Source organism: Nicotiana tabacum, chromosome 1 (genome assembly GCF_000715075.1).
Source record: "Nicotiana tabacum cultivar K326 chromosome 1, ASM71507v2, whole genome shotgun sequence".
In the NCBI taxonomy this organism is placed as follows: Eukaryota; Viridiplantae; Streptophyta; class Magnoliopsida; order Solanales; family Solanaceae; genus Nicotiana; species Nicotiana tabacum.
Genome location: NC_134080.1, coordinates 45,295,911 through 45,313,998, shown reverse-complemented (window position 1 = coordinate 45,313,998; position 18,088 = coordinate 45,295,911). Strand labels below are relative to the sequence as shown.

The 18,088-nt window shown below is 37.4% G+C and overlaps 2 protein-coding genes across 2 annotated transcripts; one reads left to right on the top strand and one right to left on the bottom strand.

Moving 5' to 3' along the window:
• Nucleotides 1–318: 318 nt before the first annotated feature.
• On the top strand, nt 319–6,834 carry LOC107789505 (adenine nucleotide transporter BT1, chloroplastic/mitochondrial). Its single transcript, XM_016611334.2, has 3 exons — nt 319–1,288; nt 5,860–6,021; nt 6,116–6,834. The coding sequence occupies exons 1-3, from the start codon at nt 728–730 to the stop codon at nt 6,587–6,589; spliced, it is 1,197 nt and encodes a 398-aa protein (XP_016466820.2). The 5' UTR covers nt 319–727; the 3' UTR covers nt 6,590–6,834.
• Nucleotides 6,835–7,898: 1,064 nt separating this feature from the next.
• LOC107783802 (cellulose synthase A catalytic subunit 1 [UDP-forming]-like) lies at nt 7,899–16,359 on the bottom strand. The gene is made up of 14 exons (XM_016604823.2): nt 16,016–16,359; nt 14,193–14,388; nt 13,920–14,101; nt 13,600–13,717; nt 13,307–13,496; nt 12,670–12,936; nt 12,185–12,530; nt 11,616–11,753; nt 11,404–11,529; nt 10,984–11,196; nt 10,608–10,872; nt 9,769–9,965; nt 9,305–9,655; nt 7,899–8,816 (listed from the first exon to the last, which is right to left on the bottom strand). Exons 1-14 carry the CDS (start codon nt 16,094–16,096, stop codon nt 8,229–8,231), a joined length of 3,258 nt encoding a protein of 1,085 aa, XP_016460309.1. The 5' UTR covers nt 16,097–16,359; the 3' UTR covers nt 7,899–8,228.
• Nucleotides 16,360–18,088: the final 1,729 nt, after the last annotated feature.

Below are 18,088 nucleotides of genomic sequence, written 5' to 3'. Positions count from 1 at the left end.
TTATATATTTGACTAGCGACTATATGAAGAAAGTATATCTTTCGCAAGTATAAGTCTATACCCTTAAAATAGCGATAAAATAGAATCAATGCGTTTCTACCCTCTTAATTAGAAGTTTCGAATTCGAGTTTTAATAATAAGACGTTAATACTTCAACTTCAATAAACTTTAAAGTTTAAACCGTGCAAAACCGGATTAACAGGAGCCCAAAACCATATCGAACATAGAGTGAGAAACAATAAAAATACGAGTAGGTATTAAAAAACCCTAAAAGAAGAAGGAACAAAAGGGAAAAGGGGGTGATATATAAATATAAAAGAGATTTCACAAATCTTTTCCTCCTTTCGTTTTCTGGGGTTGGAAGGGGGAAGAACAGAGTCACACCTGTGTTACTCATTTTTCATCCTTCACAAAAAAAACCCCACTTCATTGCATATATCGCCTACAAGATTCTTCAAAGATATTATCAAAATCTCTTCTTCTCCAAAGCATTAATTTTTTAAATCCCCTTTCTTGTTCTATTTATTCCCTTCTAGAAAATCGAATCTTTAGTCATTACCCCCACTTGTCAAGAATGGGTAAAAATCGATTCTTTTCCTTATTTGACACTCCCCAAATTGTGTGCTGACATGAAATCTTAGGATTTGCTTATGTTCTGATTTTTTTTATTATTAAAAAGTAAAAACAAAAAAGGGTTCTTTTTTTTTTGGTGGGGAGATTTAGAGTGATGGATAGAAAGGAAATGCAAGTGTTGGAGTGTAAAAGAGATGGGAATTTGTGTAATTCTCAGTTGGGGTTTCAATGGAGTCTCCAAGATTCAAACTTTGTTCCTGTTGGTGGTTTATTTGCATCAGTTGGTCAGATGGGAAGTATGGGTTTTGGTGTTTCATCACCTAATAATTCGAATTCCCGGGACGAAAATGGTGGATTTAAGTTACCTTATTTTGATTTGTATATGAAGTATTTGTCATTCCCTGAGATTGTAGGCCATGGAGAGGAGGAAGAGGGGGTTTTGAAGAAGAAGAAGAAGAAGAAAGGTGGGCTTAAGATTAAGTTTAAGGTGGCAAATCCTTCATTAAGGAGGTTAATTAGTGGTGCAATTGCCGGGGCGATATCTAGGACAGCTGTAGCTCCATTGGAGACAATAAGGACACATTTGATGGTTGGAAGTAGTGGGCATTCTTCTACTGAGGTGTTCAATAATATTATGAATACTGAAGGATGGACTGGATTGTTTAGGGGTAACTTGGTTAATGTGATCCGAGTTGCGCCTAGCAAAGCTGTAGAGGTAAAATTTAAGTCTTACTTTCTTATATTTTCTATTTGGTACTCATTCGTAAACTTGAGTTTGAGGCTTTTTTTTATGCTACTAATGTTTGTTATTGATATAAATGATCTCATGTGAAGTTGTTATTTGTTAATTAATGGCTTTATTACGCAGCTTATGATCGATCCTTTGAATCCTCAGTAAGTCGAAAATTTACTTTGATTTCAACCTTTATACTGCTGTGACATGAGTTGTCATCATTCAGGCAATGACTTTTCGTTTTAACAGAAAGAAATTGAAGTAGATGTATGGTCCTTGTTTCTCTATTAAGGTTAGGTTGAGGGAGAGAAGTTCCCCTTTTACGCTTCACCAATGTTTCTTGATGTTAATATTTTGTCTTTGCTATTGCTCTTATTTATGGCTGTGGCTGCATTTGCCTATAAGATGACTTATTTGGCCTCCTCCTTTCTCTATGTATATTGGAGTTAACCTGCTTCATGACCACAGCCTTCTGGTTTTGAGAGATTAGCATTATAGGATTAAACATCTCCGGATGCTACTTTCTTTTCTTTTTTTTGATTTGATAACTATTGTATATATTATAAAAATCAGTACATAGGTTGCACTGAAAACCAAATTTACATTGAGAGAATTTGAAGATATTCTAATTCAAAACCTAGCAGGATCCTAGTATGTCTATGATTGTCAATGTATCTTCTGTGTACATCTGTTTGCACCAAAAACAAAATAGAAGAATACAATTGAGTTTGATCTTCTGCAGAGGATTGCTTCTGTCTTCAAAACATCTAGTGTTCCTTTCCCTCCAGACTGTCCACCAAATACATGCCGGAACAGTCCTCCATCTATCTCTGCTAGTTGCTTCAGCTCCAGCTTCTTCCCAACTATAAATGACATCTTTAATCCTGTATGGCATTGACCATGAAATACCCCAAAGATTAATAAAGATTTTCCATAGTTGGTCTGTAATCTTGCAATGTAGAAACAAATGGTTGACAGTCTCAGTATTCTCCCCACACAGAAAACATCTTGAACACAGTGATATTCCCCTTTTTATGAGATTATCCTGGGTTAAAACCGCTTCTTTTGCTAGTAGCCAAGTGAAGCAAGCTACCTTGTATGGAATCTTTGTTTTCCATATATGTTTCCAAGGCCATGTGTCTACCTGTTGATTGTCATGATTCAAAATCTTATATGCATCCTTCACTCGGTAAACCCCTCTGTTGTGCCTCTCCCACCATATTGAATCCAACCCTTCTTGTAATCCTGTAAATGCTTCCAGCTCTTTGTAGAGGTCAGTTAATCTTGTTATCTCCCAGTCATTCAGCTGCCTTCTTAGAGCTATTTCCCATCCTTGACAACTCCTCATTTCAGCTACTGTCTTATGCTGGTTTTGTGCTAACCCGAACATATCTGGGTATCTTTCCTTTAAGCTTCCAATTCCTAACCAGTTATCATTCCAAAATGATGTGTTCCTTCCGTTGTTCACTCTTATGGAGGAGTGATTGTTCATTATTGGCCAAAGTTCTTTGATGGATTTCCACACACTAACTCCCTGTGATGTTCTGACTTTTTTTGACACCCAGTTGCTTTCTTCACCATACTTTGCTTTGATCACTTTGGACCATAAAGATTGGGGTTCTTTAGAGTACTTCCATAACCATTTAATTCTGAGAGCCTTGCTTTGGTTCTTCAAATTCCTTATCCCCATTCCACCTTGTTTTTTCTCCATTGTTATCGTCTTCCAATTGACTAAATGGAAGACCTTTTTCTCCTTATTGCCTTGCCAAAGGAATGTTCTTCGGAGTTTGTCCAATCTCTGTAAAACGCCTGCTGGAATTGGGAACAAAGACATCATGTAAGTAGGTAGAGAGTCTAATACTGAGTTGATTAGAACTAGCCTACCCCCCAATGATAGGTATTGCGATTTCCATCTTGACAACTTCTTCTCACACTTTTCTATGACTGAATTCCAGATTTCTTTTGATTTGGACCTTGCACCAAGAGGCATCCCAAGGTAAACTGTTGGTAGGGACCCAACTTCTCCTCCCAATATCTGAGTCAGTTGCCCCATGTTGTCAACTTCATTAATAGGAAAAATATTGCTCTTCCTCCAGTTAATGTGTAATCCTGATACTCCCTCAAATAGGACCAAAATGATCCTTAAGAATCTAAGTTGTTCTTTTTCAGCATCACAGAAGACTAGAGTGTCATCTGCGTATTGGAGATGTGTGATCTCTAGATTGTTAGCCTCACTCCTGTTTACCTCAAATCCTTTAACCCATCCACTGACTTTAGCCGTTTTGATCATGTTGTTCAATCCTTCCATGGCTATGATGAATAGGAAAGGAGATAAAGGATCACCTTGTCTGTTCTCATTTTTAATCTTTTATTACTATTGGTCCTTTGGTCAGTGGATCAGGTATATAAGGAACAAGATAGGATTTTCTGACACTATATTTGATAACGAACTCTGTGGAAGCAGTGGCGGAGGCAGGATCTCCACGAAGGGGGTTCAAAAAAAATAATTGTACCTAGTGGGAATTGAACTTATGACCTTAGGAAGGTTTTGAACCCCCTTGACCACTAAGCTACACTTTTGGGTTGTGTTAAGGGGGTTCAAAACTTAATATATAAAGGTAAAAAACAGATTTTGCCTTATATACGCAGTGTAATTTTTCGGCGAAGGCGAACCCCCCCCCCCCCCCCCCTTTAAATCCGCCTTTGTCTGGAAGTTATGCAAGTGTTATGTGTCTCGTTGTTTTCCCGACCTGATTGATTGATTAGCTTTGCATGCAAGTAATTGCTTCTTCTAAGAAAACATTAACAATGCTTTTTCGGAGAATTATATGCATTATGGCTTCAGGAACCCTCAATTGGTGCCTTTGATATTACTTGTTTAGCCTCATCTTTTCTTTTTGTATATTGGAGTTGACCTGCTACTCCTCCGTTTCAATTTAGATGATGTTTGACTCGGCACGGAGTTTTAAGGAGAAAAAAAGAAAGACTTTTGAAACTTGTGGTCTTAAAAGTTTAAGGGTAAAAGCTTTGTGGGGCCATGACATTTTTTGTGGTTATAAAAGCTTCTCATTTAGGGTAAAATGGGCAAAAAAAAAAGTTTAAAGTTGAATTATTTTCAATTATAAAAATGTGGCATTCTTTTTGGAACGAACTATTTAGGAAAGTAAAAAGGACAGCCTGGTGCACTAAGCTCCCGCTATGCGCAGGGTCCGGGGAAGGGCCAGACCACAAAGATCTATAGTATGCAGTCTTGCCCTGCATTTTTGCAAGAGACTGTTTCCACAGCTTGAACTCGTGACCTCCTGGTCACATGGCAACAACTTTACCAGTTACGCCAAGGCTCCCCTTCAGATTTTGTGTCATCTAAATTGAAACGAAGGGGTATATCAGATTGCTGGTTCTACATTGAGCAACATGGTTAATGAGGATTTCATATAGTCGGCCCCATATAGCTTGGGATTGAGGCATAGTAATATTAGTAGTTCAGTTGCTGCTGTTGGAGTAAATGTGCTTGTCAAGGGAAAGCCTTTTTCATTTTGAGGGATTGGTGGTTTAGGATAAACAGAGCGGGTAGTCTGCTTTTTTCTTATATTTTTGGTGCTACTGGCCCTTTGGGCGGTAGATCACAAGCCTACGGAACAATATAGGATTAGGTGGCACTTCTTTTGTAGTGAATTGCTGAAAGTTAAAGCAAGTGTTATCTGTTCAATTGTTTTTCTTTTCTGACTGAATCTCTGTGCCAGTAATGCTTTGCTGAGCGACCAGTAACAAGTCAAAATATTATTTGATCTTCTTATTGCTCCTCTGATGTAGTGTTCTACTTTTCTACCCTGTGGAATTTTCACAGTTCTTATTGGTGCATGATATGTATGCATCAGGATACTTGATTTTACTTCAGAGTTTCTATTTTTGATTTCCTTCCTTAGGAGGAAATGGAAATGAGAGATGAGAAAATTATTTTTGTTTAGCTTGTTCTTTAGCAGTTTCTCATTACTTCCAATTTCATATGAAGGTAATTACGGCCTCTCATCTCTTTACCCACCTTAGCGATTTCAGTATATAGGTGACTGTTGAATAGATTTGGGTAAAACCTGCAAGTATTTCCGTCTCTGCTTTCTTGTATAACTGGTTTGACATTCCCTTACCTTCTGTCTTACTTCGTCTGTCTTCTTCTCACCCCAGTTAAATGGTAAAGATGGAATTTTGATCACAAAAATCCATGTGTCGCTGGTTTTTTGGTGAAATTAGCATTACTTAATTACTGAAGTTGAATGGTTGCAACTTGCGTTGGTTTGATTTAGGGCGGTGAAGGATCAGCTCCGAGAAGCTTGAATTGTTTCTAGTGAGCTTTTGCCTAACTTATCTGTACTTTATGATGGATAAAGCTTGAGCAACATAGTAATTCCACTATGCGTGAACATTTGCGGCTTTTCATGTATGAATTAATTGTCAATACTTAACCTTTGAGTCATACCTTTCAGCACGAACAATGGTTTTCTTGCAGCGTTTCTTATCATTGGCTGATATCTTTTTGTATTTTTTTTCTACTGCAGCTTTTTGCATATGATACTGTTAACAAGAACTTGTCACCTAAACTCGGAGAGCAACCCAAAATTCCAATTCCTGCTTCATTAGTTGCAGGAGCCTGTGCCGGAGTCAGCTCTACTTTACTGACATATCCTCTCGAGCTAGTCAAGACTCGATTGACGATTCAGGTAAAAATGAAAGTTGCTGTTGATAGCTTAAAGGTATTCTTCTGGAACTTTATATGAAAATAGTACGTGATTTATTGACCTTTGTTATCTGCAGAGAGAAGTTTACGATGGTTTATTTGATGCATTCGTAAAAATATTGAAAGAGGGTGGGCCTGGTGAGCTCTATAGAGGTCTCACTCCTAGTCTTATTGGAGTCATTCCCTATGCCGCCACAAACTACTTTGCGTATGATACATTGCGGAAAGCTTACAGAAAGATTTTCAAAGAAGAAAAGATCGGAAACATAGAGACACTTCTGATTGGATCAGCAGCAGGTGCTATATCTAGCAGTGCAACGTTTCCTTTAGAGGTGGCTCGTAAGCATATGCAGGTGGGCGCTGTTAGTGGAAGAGTAGTTTACAAGAATGTAATTCATGCTCTTGCCAGTATACTTGAAAAGGAGGGGATTCAGGGGTTGTATAAAGGCCTCGGTCCGAGCTGCATGAAGTTAGTTCCTGCAGCAGGAATATCTTTCATGTGTTATGAAGCATGCAAGAGGATATTGATAGAGGCAGAGAATGAAGAGTAAAGAAGCTCCTTACGCGATAGGGTCATAGAGCATTTCAAGAATAGGGAAAAGGTAGGGGACATCTTCTTTATACAATTGAGTTAATTTATCTTGCTCCTTTTTTCCAGATGCTCGGAATTTTGTTTTGGATTGAGCCTGGTTTGTCAGGTGAGAATTGATAAAATCTCAAGAACAGTGGATACTGGTTTTGGTATATCTTTTTCCGTTATTGAGTCAAGGTAATGAAATGCAGTTTGATGATAAGACATTGCCATTACCATTTGACTGATAAACCTTGACCTTTGTGTGTCAAAGCTGTTTCAGCCAGTATAGAATATATTAGGTGAGAATGAGAATCGTGCTATGCTACTTTCCAGTTGTTTATTACTTTGCTCGTGCACTAATGTTGGATCAAACGTGTTCTCAAATGTACATAGGGTCCAACTTATTTGCCCGCCAAATTGGAAAGTCTATAGCTTTCATTGATGTCAAGATTAAGCCCCACCACTAATACAAACATTGTACTCGATGGTCGAAAATTTCTCTGAGGCGAGAAAACAGCCAATGTGAGCTCTATTAGAATGCGCAATCCTATGTTCACAAGTGAGGTTTCATTGATTATTGGCCAATATTTAATATAATTTTGGACTAAGATGGCGACATCGATAGTTAAGATTCATATAACAAAGATGTATTTTCATAAAACACTATACTTTAGAGTCTAGTAACTATAGTTTGTCTAATTACTATTTGTAGCTACTGTTCAATTGTTACTAGCTTGTACAACGAATATAACATGTGTCAACTGTACTCATTCGCGCAACAAATACAACCTATATCAATTGTATTCATTCGCGCAATTGAAGGATACAAATATGTATCAACTGTATACATGAGTGTATATAAAGGATACAACCTGTATCGACTGTTTTCGTTTGTGCAACGACGAAATACAAAAACAAAATAGAGTCAAACTCAAGACCTCAACTAATTAAGCGCGCCCTCTAACCAACTAAGCTACGGAAGCTTGTTGCTCTCTTGTTTCAGTTCAAAACTATAAATCTCTTGTTTCATGGATTTGCTATAAAATTCAAATATAACTACGAATAGTAAATTTGCTCGGACGGTAAATACAATATAAATGATTGATGTGTCAGAAGAATTTTTCCTATAAAAAGAGGCCGCAATAACAGACTACTTGGCATTTGAACAAAGTTGTTGGCCTTGATTGTAGTTGAATAAACAATGCATTTGTCATGAGAATGTCTCAATTCAATAGCATCAAGACAGATTAACAGTTCCAAAAACAATTCAGAAGCAGGCAGATAAATTTGGATTATAAATTATGATATCATCTCTTTGAAGGTCTACAATATAGCACGATACTGCACAATGACAACAAATTTAAAATTCTTCACATCTAAGTTACAGGACTTGCATGAACATCTGATACATGCCAAAGGGTATACAAAAAACAATGAGGCAGACAAAAATCCAATAAGAGTTCGATGTTTTTCGTGCATCAGACTCCTGACTAACAGTGGTACAACATGACTATAGGCCTTGCGCGTGTTTCAGCGTCTTAGTTTTCTTATATACAATAAGGAAAGCATTGGCTAACATCTTACTTTAAAACAAAATGATGACCATAAGAAGTTTACTAGCAGTTGACGCCACATTGACCTCTTGCAGCAGTCTTTGCAGCATCTGATGTGAAGGGATCGATGCGCACCCAAAGCAATGAGAATATGGATGCAAGGAGAACCGCCCAGACAATGACAATGGTAGGAGTACGATTCTGTCGTCCCAACAAACCTTTGAGGAAAGGATACAAGTGGACAATGACCCAAATGGCAAAGAACAACTTTCCGAATAGAGGACCCCATGATTGATATCCACTGTTTATGGCATATGAAACACCAGCCACGATTCCTACAAGGTTCACAATAAGGATTGTTGTTGGAGGAATGAGCAGAGACGTCCATTTGAACACATAAAGCTCGGCGAAATCTCCATCCTCGTCGGATGCCTTTGACGTGACTGTAAAGTTGGTATCAATCCCAGCAAGCACTTTCAGGAGACCTTGGAAGACTGCAAACAAGTGAGCCGATGTACCACCAATGACCCAGAACTGTTCATTTCTCCACCAGTCCTCAATACTCACACCACTCCACCTAAGCTCCAATATACCGGTGGCAAAAATGGAAAGGAAGAGAAGGATGAACCAAATGCCGGCATAGTTGCTTATCTGCAGGTAATTGAGAATCATTTATTAAACATACACGATACTTCAGATGTATTTGGAAATATACACACAGCCAAGGTGATCTAGACCATAACTACGGGCAAGCTTGATCACAAAGGAACATTATAAATACATCTAGAGGGATGAACACACAATCCTATTCAAAGTAAAGCTAACCATTATATTAAAATCAGAAGAGCAAAATAGTTCTCAGAAAAAAGACACAGAAAATTTGCAACATTGGAAAAATTTTGCAAGCTAAGAGGAGAATTCAAGGAAGAGGAAAAAAATTCTATTAATTACTTTCATTTCCCTATTTTCCACTTTTTGATTCTTTACACCGGTTCCTCCCCACCAAACCAGGGACTCAATTCAATAGCTATCGGAGTGCGAAGTTAGTATACTCAGCCCTTTCTAATTGGACAAGTACTATTTCTGATACGAGTTAAACTTAACGGCATAAAGCAATCTGAATGGAACTTTTGACTTACCTCAGGAATGATAAATTTTCCTGTCAGAAGACAGATGGCAGGAAGGGTACAGTAGGCAAGCAAAGGTAAAGATGTGATAGGATAGACAATGGTGTTGATATATGCTATTCTCTCCAGAAGCATCAATCTGCCGCTGTACCCATACCATATCGGGCAATGCCTACTCAACAGGATTTCAACAGAACCTAAGGCCCACCGAAGCACCTGGTTTAAACGATCAGAAAGATTGATAGGGGCAGACCCTTTAAATGCTGGCCGAGGAGGCATGCAATATAAGGAATACCATCCTCGTGCATGCATCTTAAACCCAGTCAAAATATCTTCAGTGACAGATCCATAGATCCACCCAATCTGATAGGAAAAAAACAAAGCTTAATAAGGGCTTTTGTGCCACAATAAAATCAATAGAGCCACGCAAAACACACATCTTAGAGATAACAGAATGATACGCAGCAGTTCTGTACCTCTTTGCCCCATTCAGTCTTGTCCTCGTAGCCACAGCTAATAACATGGATTGCTTCTTTAAGAAGAGTTGCAGGATTAGTGGATGGAGGAATGCCTCCTTGTTCCATAAAGGTGGCAGCAATAAACACCGGTGATTGACCAAACCGCTTCTCCAAGCTCTTCTGTGACATAAGCAGCGACTTCTCCTCATCATATCCTGCAAACCCAAGGAAAACAGTCAACAAACAACATCATGATGAAGGTGAATATACATCTAGCGACCTCAGCTATGAGACAGGTAACACAGGCTGAGAAGTTGGAATGATTGTAAAAATTGGTTTCTAAGATTTTTTTGGCAAGCATGGTGTCCGCACAACCTTACGATGCACCTGAACTGATTCCAAGGGGTACATGGTACCTCTCACAACCACAGGTACCAGGCAACTTTGTTCATCAAGGCTTGGACAAATGGGAAGACATCACCTAGTGTTTTGCCTCCAAATTTGAACCTAAGACCTCATGGTTGTCCACCCACTTTATTGACCACTACGGCACACCCTTGAGTGTTAGTTAAGATAATCACATAAGTTAAACTTATTTTTTCAAGTCATACTGCTGAATGAAGGATCAATAGAGAAATATCATAAAAAGGTTATCTCAGTTTAGTTCCCATCCCTCCAGATATCTGATAGAAAGAACCTCAGAATATGTCAACGGTCAAAAGTTTAAATATTTCTCCAGTATATCCTGCTTAGTGTATCCCTGAGAAGTTAAGATGTTTTAAAATGACACTGTAGAATACGCAATTTACCACAGAGGAAGGACAGGTTTTTCAGGGATATTGATACTAAGGACGTACCTTCAACACCTTCTTCAATGTCTTCCATATTAAAAATCGGGATGGTGGATTCAGTTCTTTTGGCAGCCCTCTTCTTATCAATGTATTTCTTGTTTCCGCTCCTTCCCTTCTTCCTTGACCCACAACAGCTCTTTACAATGATGTTTGGCTCCAAATCAGCCTCAGTTAAGACAGGATCATACCCATAGAGGGCCTGCCTGTTAAAACAACACCCAGTTCCGACGTACATAGGACCCTGAAGACCATCCAACCCTTTCAAGTTTATCTGCGAAACACAAACATGATGAAATGAGCACGCATTGGAACCAATTTAAACATGACTCACATACCAGAGGTGATTGATAAGCAATCTGGAGAATGTGTACGTGACACTTACATCAAAGAACACAATGTTGCGGTTAGCATATCGATCGTGCAAGTCAATGCCATCAAATCGTTGAGGGAACTGAACATAACATGTCTTCTTTCCAAGAACAGGATCCATGTAGAAACACATAGCTTCTTTAAGTGCTTTGCTGTTGTTGAAGTAGTGATCACAGTCGACATTCAAAATATATGCTCCATTGGTAAGAACTGCAGAAACACGAATCTGCAGAAAAATGAAAGGTATAGCTTAAATAAAATTAAACATCACACAAGCTAAAATATCAGATGGCACAAGGAGAAAAACATGATCAATATGTTAAGTGACATTCTGCATCACAGCAACCATGAGCTGTATAAAAAAGAACTGTTCAACTTGACAGCATGCTCAATAAAAATGGAATATCGCTTATTGTGATTATCAGTGGCCTACCAAAGCATTCATAGCTCCAGCTTTCTTGTGGTGCTGAAAACCTGGTCGCTTCTCACGAGAAACATAAACCAGACGAGGAAGTTCATTTCCATCAGTATCAAGACCCCCGCTGTGCCCCAAAAAAACCTATCATCCAATCCGAACCAAATAATTAAAAATAGGACAAGGTGAATAGTGCATGAACTCTGACATAAATTAGAGACAAAGTGTACCTGGATCATTCCTGGATGATCCCTAGGGTTATTTCCAGGCCAAGGTGTTCCATCTTGCATTGTCCAACCTTCTTCGGGCATCTTTTGTGCTTTTGCAACAAGGATATTGATCCTTATTTTAAATTCTTCATATTCCCTCTGCACAGTCAAAATTGTCAGATTATTATTATTGTTTTGATTGGTGTAAAGGTTCAGGATTATTTCAGAGAAAAAAGAATTTTGGCAGTGGTATCAACATAAATCCTAATAATGGAGAGGCCTGAGGTTCCCAACTCGCAGAACTTTGCAAATGATTTATCGTAAATTACTATGCAGCTAACCAACAAACGTTCAGGTTAAAGTAACCTCCACAACTACTTGTCCCAAAAAAATATGAATGCATTAACTCAGCCTTCCAAAATCTTATAAAAAATGATTGAATTTACCTAATGGAGCATTTGCTGAAATAAAACTAAACTACCATCAAAAGCCTATTTCTAAGATGTGATGCCTAATACCAATACCATCAAGTAAATGAGATGCACACAGTCCCCATTGCTAAATTCAAAACATTTAAAATTCATGTGTACCTTCATTGCCCTGCGCTCTTTCACAAAAGAAGGCTGAACCTTGTCCTTCAAATAATCTATCTTTTGAGCAAAATAAAATTCAGGTGCCCGAGGCTCAATATTGAACTTCTTGCAGAAGGGAACCCATTTCCTTGCAAACTCGGCTGTCTCAGAAAGGGCTTCAAATGTTAGCATTGCTGAACCATCATCTGAAACATAGCAGGAGACCTTGTCGACAGCATAATCCACAGCAAGAATGGACAACACCGTGTTAGCAGTAATGAGTGGAGGTTCTTTCATGGGATCCACTGTACTGACGAAAACATCAACAGGTGCAAGCTGCGAAGGCTCCCCTTCTCTATCATATCTGAAAAAGCAAGAAAGAATTTCAAGACCTTAAACTACACTACATGGATATGAAATCTAGTATTTATCCTAAAAGGACGCAAAAGGAAACCTTTCACTAATCAAAAAGTTTCTTGCCTAAGAGTATCTTAGCAACTAACCTCACGGCCAGTCTGTCAAGGAATGTCTCACGATTGATCGGTGACCATTTCGGAAACTGATCGAGAAGCCAGGACAAGGCAAACCAAACCTCACATATAACTGATACTAGCCACAGAGGATATGCATCATTCACTGGATGAGTTAGCCGGTATTGCAAGAAAAAGCCCAAGATGACCAACCGCAAAATGATTACAACCCGATATGGGGTAAGGTGGGATGAAGGGATAGGCACCACGCGGCTCAGAGGCTGGCGAGCATCATCAGCCCTGTCAATGAGAAAACCATTAAGTAAAACAGATTTGAGTATCTATTTTTCATACAGCATTTTGAACAAAGATGAAACAACAGGAAAGCTGTATTAGATAACCAATAAAGATTGACTAATAAACAAAGAACAGTTCAAGTAAAACAAAAACAAAAATTTTCTAACTTTTCACATCCCAGACTAAGTAATACAAGATTTTAGCAGTGAGAGTGAGATGTATATCAGTGCTGAAGTAAACAGAAATTCTAAAAGACTCAAAATAGCTCACAGTACAAAACTTTCCTACAAAAGGAGTGAAAGTTTGACTAGGTCAACTATCATATATCGTATTGTTCCCTAAAAAAATTCCAATTATACAATAAGATGCTCACATTTGCAGCTCTTCTCCATTTGATCCTGTCCCTTCGATGTCTCCCCCTTTCCCTTCTGTGTATCTGCTTGACGTTTGCACCATATTTTTCTCCTGTTTAAGTTTCCAGCCTTCTACCCTCTCCTTCCAGTCAACACTTCCAAGCCCATAAGAATTCAAGTCCTTTGAGGGGTCCACAATTCTTACAGGAACTGCAAAAAGAATATGAAATCATCAGAAGTTAAAAAGAAAGAACAAAAGTATTTAAATACACCATTACAGTTATATAAAGAATATATTCAAATAGGCCTGTACCAGGCTGCCTTGGATCAACATAAGACAGGGATGCATGCTTATCTCCAGGGCCTAGGGGTCCTGACATACTTCTTACAGATTGCGTATCAGTCATGGACCTAGGAATCTCACCAGAAACCTACGATAAGCAGAAAGAATTTGTTAGACAGAAAAAGTAAAAGTTACTATTTACCGATCAGAAAAAAATCCAATCAACTGCGCTTCAATCCCATATAGGGATGTAACACGAGGACTTCATATGAGGTTCTTTTACAACAGACTAATGAAACAAAAATACACAAAGCAACAAGAATGACAACGTAAACACATATATCACTCACTTGCTGCCCGTTAGTGAGAAGAGGGATTGGTTGCTGAGATTCATGTCTAGAGGATGAAGAGAGACCAGCATCGTCACCCTGCCATTGCTGTCTGGCTTTGCTGTTTCCTTGAGCATAATTGAACTCATTGTCAATGTCATCAACATCTTCCTCATCATCATCTCCATCTACTCGTGGACTCCCTAATACATGGACCAACAAGCAATGATTTAGTTTCACAAGCTCAGTTTTGAAACAAAAATGAAACCAAAAGAAAAAAGATGTCAAACTCACCCATGTGCCTCTTGTATCTGGTCTTGCATTGAGGACATGCTTGATTTCCATCTTTGCGCTCATACTCATAACAAGCCCGGCAAACAGGAAAGGCACACTCATTACAAGCAACGAACAGATCACCACTAGCAGTCAACCCAACAGTATCACCACAAATTTGGCATATTTGATTATCGAGAGGCTTCAAGGCTTTCGGCTGCACCATAGTGTTCACTTTAATTAACAGGAATTTAGATTAACCAACAAAGACACACAAACTTACTCAAGCTTCAATCTAGAAAGGTGCATGAGAGTCAGAAGCGCGGGGGAGGGGGGGGCATTTACTCATTTGGAAGGAGGGTACAGGAAATTAAATTGTGATGTCTTTTTACAGCGCACTAGAGTGAGACTAGCCAGTTAGGAATTAGTCTTAGAATGCCATTGATCAACTACTGATGATGGGCTTTATCTTCTGTGTATTAATACCTTACATCTTTCTCGTATTTCCTATATCTCTTATATTGCTGTTACTTTGTTTTTTATGGTATTTATGTTATGTTATGGATTTTATGGTACTTTATGTTGTTTTATTATGAGTCTATTGATAGTACTAATATAGTGTCTCTTGTTGCCTCTTTGAGCCGAGGGTCTCCTGGAAACAGCCTCTCTGCCTCTCGGGGTAGAGGTAAGGTCTGCGTACATATTACCCTCCCCAGACCCCACTTGTGGGATTACACTGGGTTGTTGTTGTTGTTGTTGTTGCTTCATGCCCTGAAAATTTTGCCTCCTTATATTTGTCAATAAAAGTAATTCTAAGAAATTGCACTTGAGTCCATCCAAAAGCAAATGGATGAAATGTGCAGCTCTAAACCAAACATATCACGAATACTCCTATTTTATTCGATAATCGAGTGCCAATCACATAAGAAAAATCTAAGAAATAATTCATAATCATAGTCTTGAATTGAATATGTGGATCTAACAGAAGTTCAGAATTGAATATCTTTCTCCAAAAAGCAACTATCAAATTACTACATTAGGATGACACCAGAATTGACAGCAATAGGCAAACCCCTGAGATCTGTTGTACCAATGAAGTACATCTTTAAAGAACAGAATCCAGACCAAATAAACATCAACTTCATATATGAAGGGGAACTGTCAAAAAACATGTATATTATAGAGCCAATACTGTCAACATAAAAATCACACCCCAAAAGAAAGCAATATATAGAAGCATATCAAGAAATTAAAAGCAATATTCACATCGATCTACTTCCAAGTCCATGAGAACAAACCCAGTCTTGGACTAATAACTCACTCTACTTTCAAGTCTTCAACCAAGACCTAATGCAAAATACAAACTTCAACCAAATTTACAAACCCAATTACTTAAATAACTAAATCCGTCACTTTGAAATCCAAATTAATGAAAAGATCAAAACTTTGTCAGAAATCTCAATACACACTATCACAGAGTCAGATCTAAGAACCCACATTGAATTAAAACTGAAACACAAGGCCAAAGAACTCACTCCACTTCAATGAAGACCTGATGCAAAGCACAAACTCCAAGCAAATTTACAACCCGAAATGCTCAAAACAAACCAAATTGGGCACTTTGAAGTCCAGATTGATGAAAAGATTCAAACTTTATCAGAAATCTTACTAAACTTGAACACATAAGTCCAGATTGATAAAAAGATCTACACTTTATCAGAAATCTCACTATCACATTATCACCAATCAGATCTAAACACCCAAACTGAATTAAATAATTGAATACAAAAAAAAAATTAATTTTAGGAGTGATAAGGTACAAGGGTAATATTCAAGAACCATACCCCACTATCAGAATCATGGCGAATCCGAACCAATTCATTCCTCTTGTGAGATCCAGCTACCATACCAGCACTTGCCTCCATTTCTCTTCCTCAAGAAACAGAGGGGTACTACAACTATAGCACAATTTACACCCCACTACAGCTTGATGAATCTTGATTCACTTTGGGGTATTGAAAAGATTAGCAGAAATGAAAAAGGGGTTATGGAAATGTGAATTAGCAGTGCATTTTCTTAGCTTCTTTAGCCAAAATCAACTGGCCATCACTGTCTGCACCCCCTCTACTTCTCCTTCCTTGTGTGGTATGCTTTGTCTTTTTATCATTTCCTTGGGAAATTTGTTTCTATTCAATTAACTATTTTTTAATATTCATTATTAGGATTTTTAACTTGCTTGACCGGTTACCAAGAATCAGCTTTAGATAGCTGGCTGATTCTAAAGTCTAAACAGAAAGTTAATAAAATGTGGAGTTTTTCTTTCACATCTTTACTATTTCGAATTTAGAGTCACTTCTAAGTACTAACTTGAACTATTTATTCGGTTTTAATTCATGTGTTTTATTTCCCTTTCCAATATGTTCTTAAAAAATATTATTTTTTATATTTTATAAATTTAAAGTTTTAAATTTTTTATTTTATCATTAATGATACTCTCGTGTAAGAATAATATGTTATATTTAAAATCACAAAATTAAAAAAAAAAAAAAATCGGTATGTTATAGGTATATTTAGTGGCCGTTTGGACATAATAATTGTGAAATTTTGGGAAAAAGTAAAAAAAATCATATAAAATGGTATTTGAAAACTAGAGTTGTGTTTGGACATGAATATGATTTGGAGCTGTTTTTGAATTTTTATGAGTTATTTGAAGTAAAAATTTTGAAAATAGTTTTTTGGAGTTTTTCAAAATTTTGAAATTTTTTGAAATTCAACTTCAAGTGAAAGTTGAAATTGTCATGGCCAAACATTGATTCCGAAAACAGTAAAAAAATTCAAAAAAAAAAGTAAAAACATATTTATAGCCAAATAGGCCCTTAGTTTAATGTCACAAGATTCAAAAAAATTCTTTATATTCTTAAACTTCTTCGATCAAATTCAGATACAATAAATTGATGATTAACACTTATCCACTAGTCGATATTGTAACAACTAAATTTCGCTCCTGAAAAATAATAATCAAGACAAGAAATATAGCGACAAATATTATATTCAATTTCAAGTGATGGGGTTACAATTTCTAAAATATCTCTAAATCTAAAGAGATGTAGTCCTCTTATTCTTCTCCTCGCGGATGATGGTTCAAGAGCTTGAGAGGTTGATTTTGAACTTAACGGATTTCAGATTTGTAGTACGTCACGAACAATTTGAAGCTCGTCACGAACCAGGATTTGATGTTGGGTTATCACGAACGGAAGATTTGAAGTCGTCCGCCTATGACGTGAGTTCGCCTTGGAATTTGACCACAGACGACGATTGCAGATATGGATGAAGACCTTGATGCTATTATTCAGAGCTTCTTTAGCCTTTCCTTCTGCTTACTTGCTTGTTTTTTAGTCTTCTCCTTTGACCCTTTTATATAGGTGTGGGGTGGAGTAATCTCCAAGAAAACCCTAGTGGATCATTGGGCTTGAGGCTTATGGGCCGACCCATTTGATAGAAGACCAATTTGCGGGCTAGCCTAATAATATATTGGATTTTTAATTAAATCAATTCATTTTAGATTTAAATAATCGATCAGATTATACTAGCCCATAGTATCATTTGGACAAATATATATTTAATACATGATTAAATCCAAAGTACTTGTGGATTTAAATTTAATAAAATTTTATTTGTCTACAGATATTTAAACCAAATCAAGTATTTTAACCTTAGCAGTTAAAATATCCATGAAAAAACACATGTCTTATGCTTATTTATTTGATAAAAAATCGAGTGCGACTAAGTTTACCTGAAATAAAATAGAGGAGTAATTCTTTAATAATACTTTTATGTAACCATTATAAAATTAGAATATATACAACTTAAAAACATACTCCATGGAAAATAAATGTCTTGTCGCGCTTTTAAATGAT

What these genes read in the sequence shown, in the direction of transcription:
- LOC107789505 (XM_016611334.2), top strand. Translation starts at nt 728, where the DNA reads ATGGATAGAAAGGAAATGCAAGTGTTGGAGTGTAAAAGAGATGGGAAT. An exon ending in CGCCTAGCAAAGCTGTAGAG is followed by an intron (nt 1,289 to 5,859) that starts GTAAAATTTAAG and finishes TTTCTACTGCAG; the next exon opens with CTTTTTGCATATGATACTGT. An exon ending in AGACTCGATTGACGATTCAG is followed by an intron (nt 6,022 to 6,115) that starts GTAAAAATGAAA and finishes TGTTATCTGCAG; the next exon opens with AGAGAAGTTTACGATGGTTT.
- LOC107783802 (XM_016604823.2), bottom strand. Translation starts at nt 16,096, where the DNA reads ATGGAGGCAAGTGCTGGTATGGTAGCTGGATCTCACAAGAGGAATGAA. An exon ending in CAGATACAAGAGGCACATGG is followed by an intron (nt 14,102 to 14,192) that starts GTGAGTTTGACA and finishes TCCATGTATTAG; the next exon opens with GGAGTCCACGAGTAGATGGA. An exon ending in AATGGAGAAGAGCTGCAAAT is followed by an intron (nt 12,937 to 13,306) that starts GTGAGCATCTTA and finishes TCTCATTGACAG; the next exon opens with GGCTGATGATGCTCGCCAGC.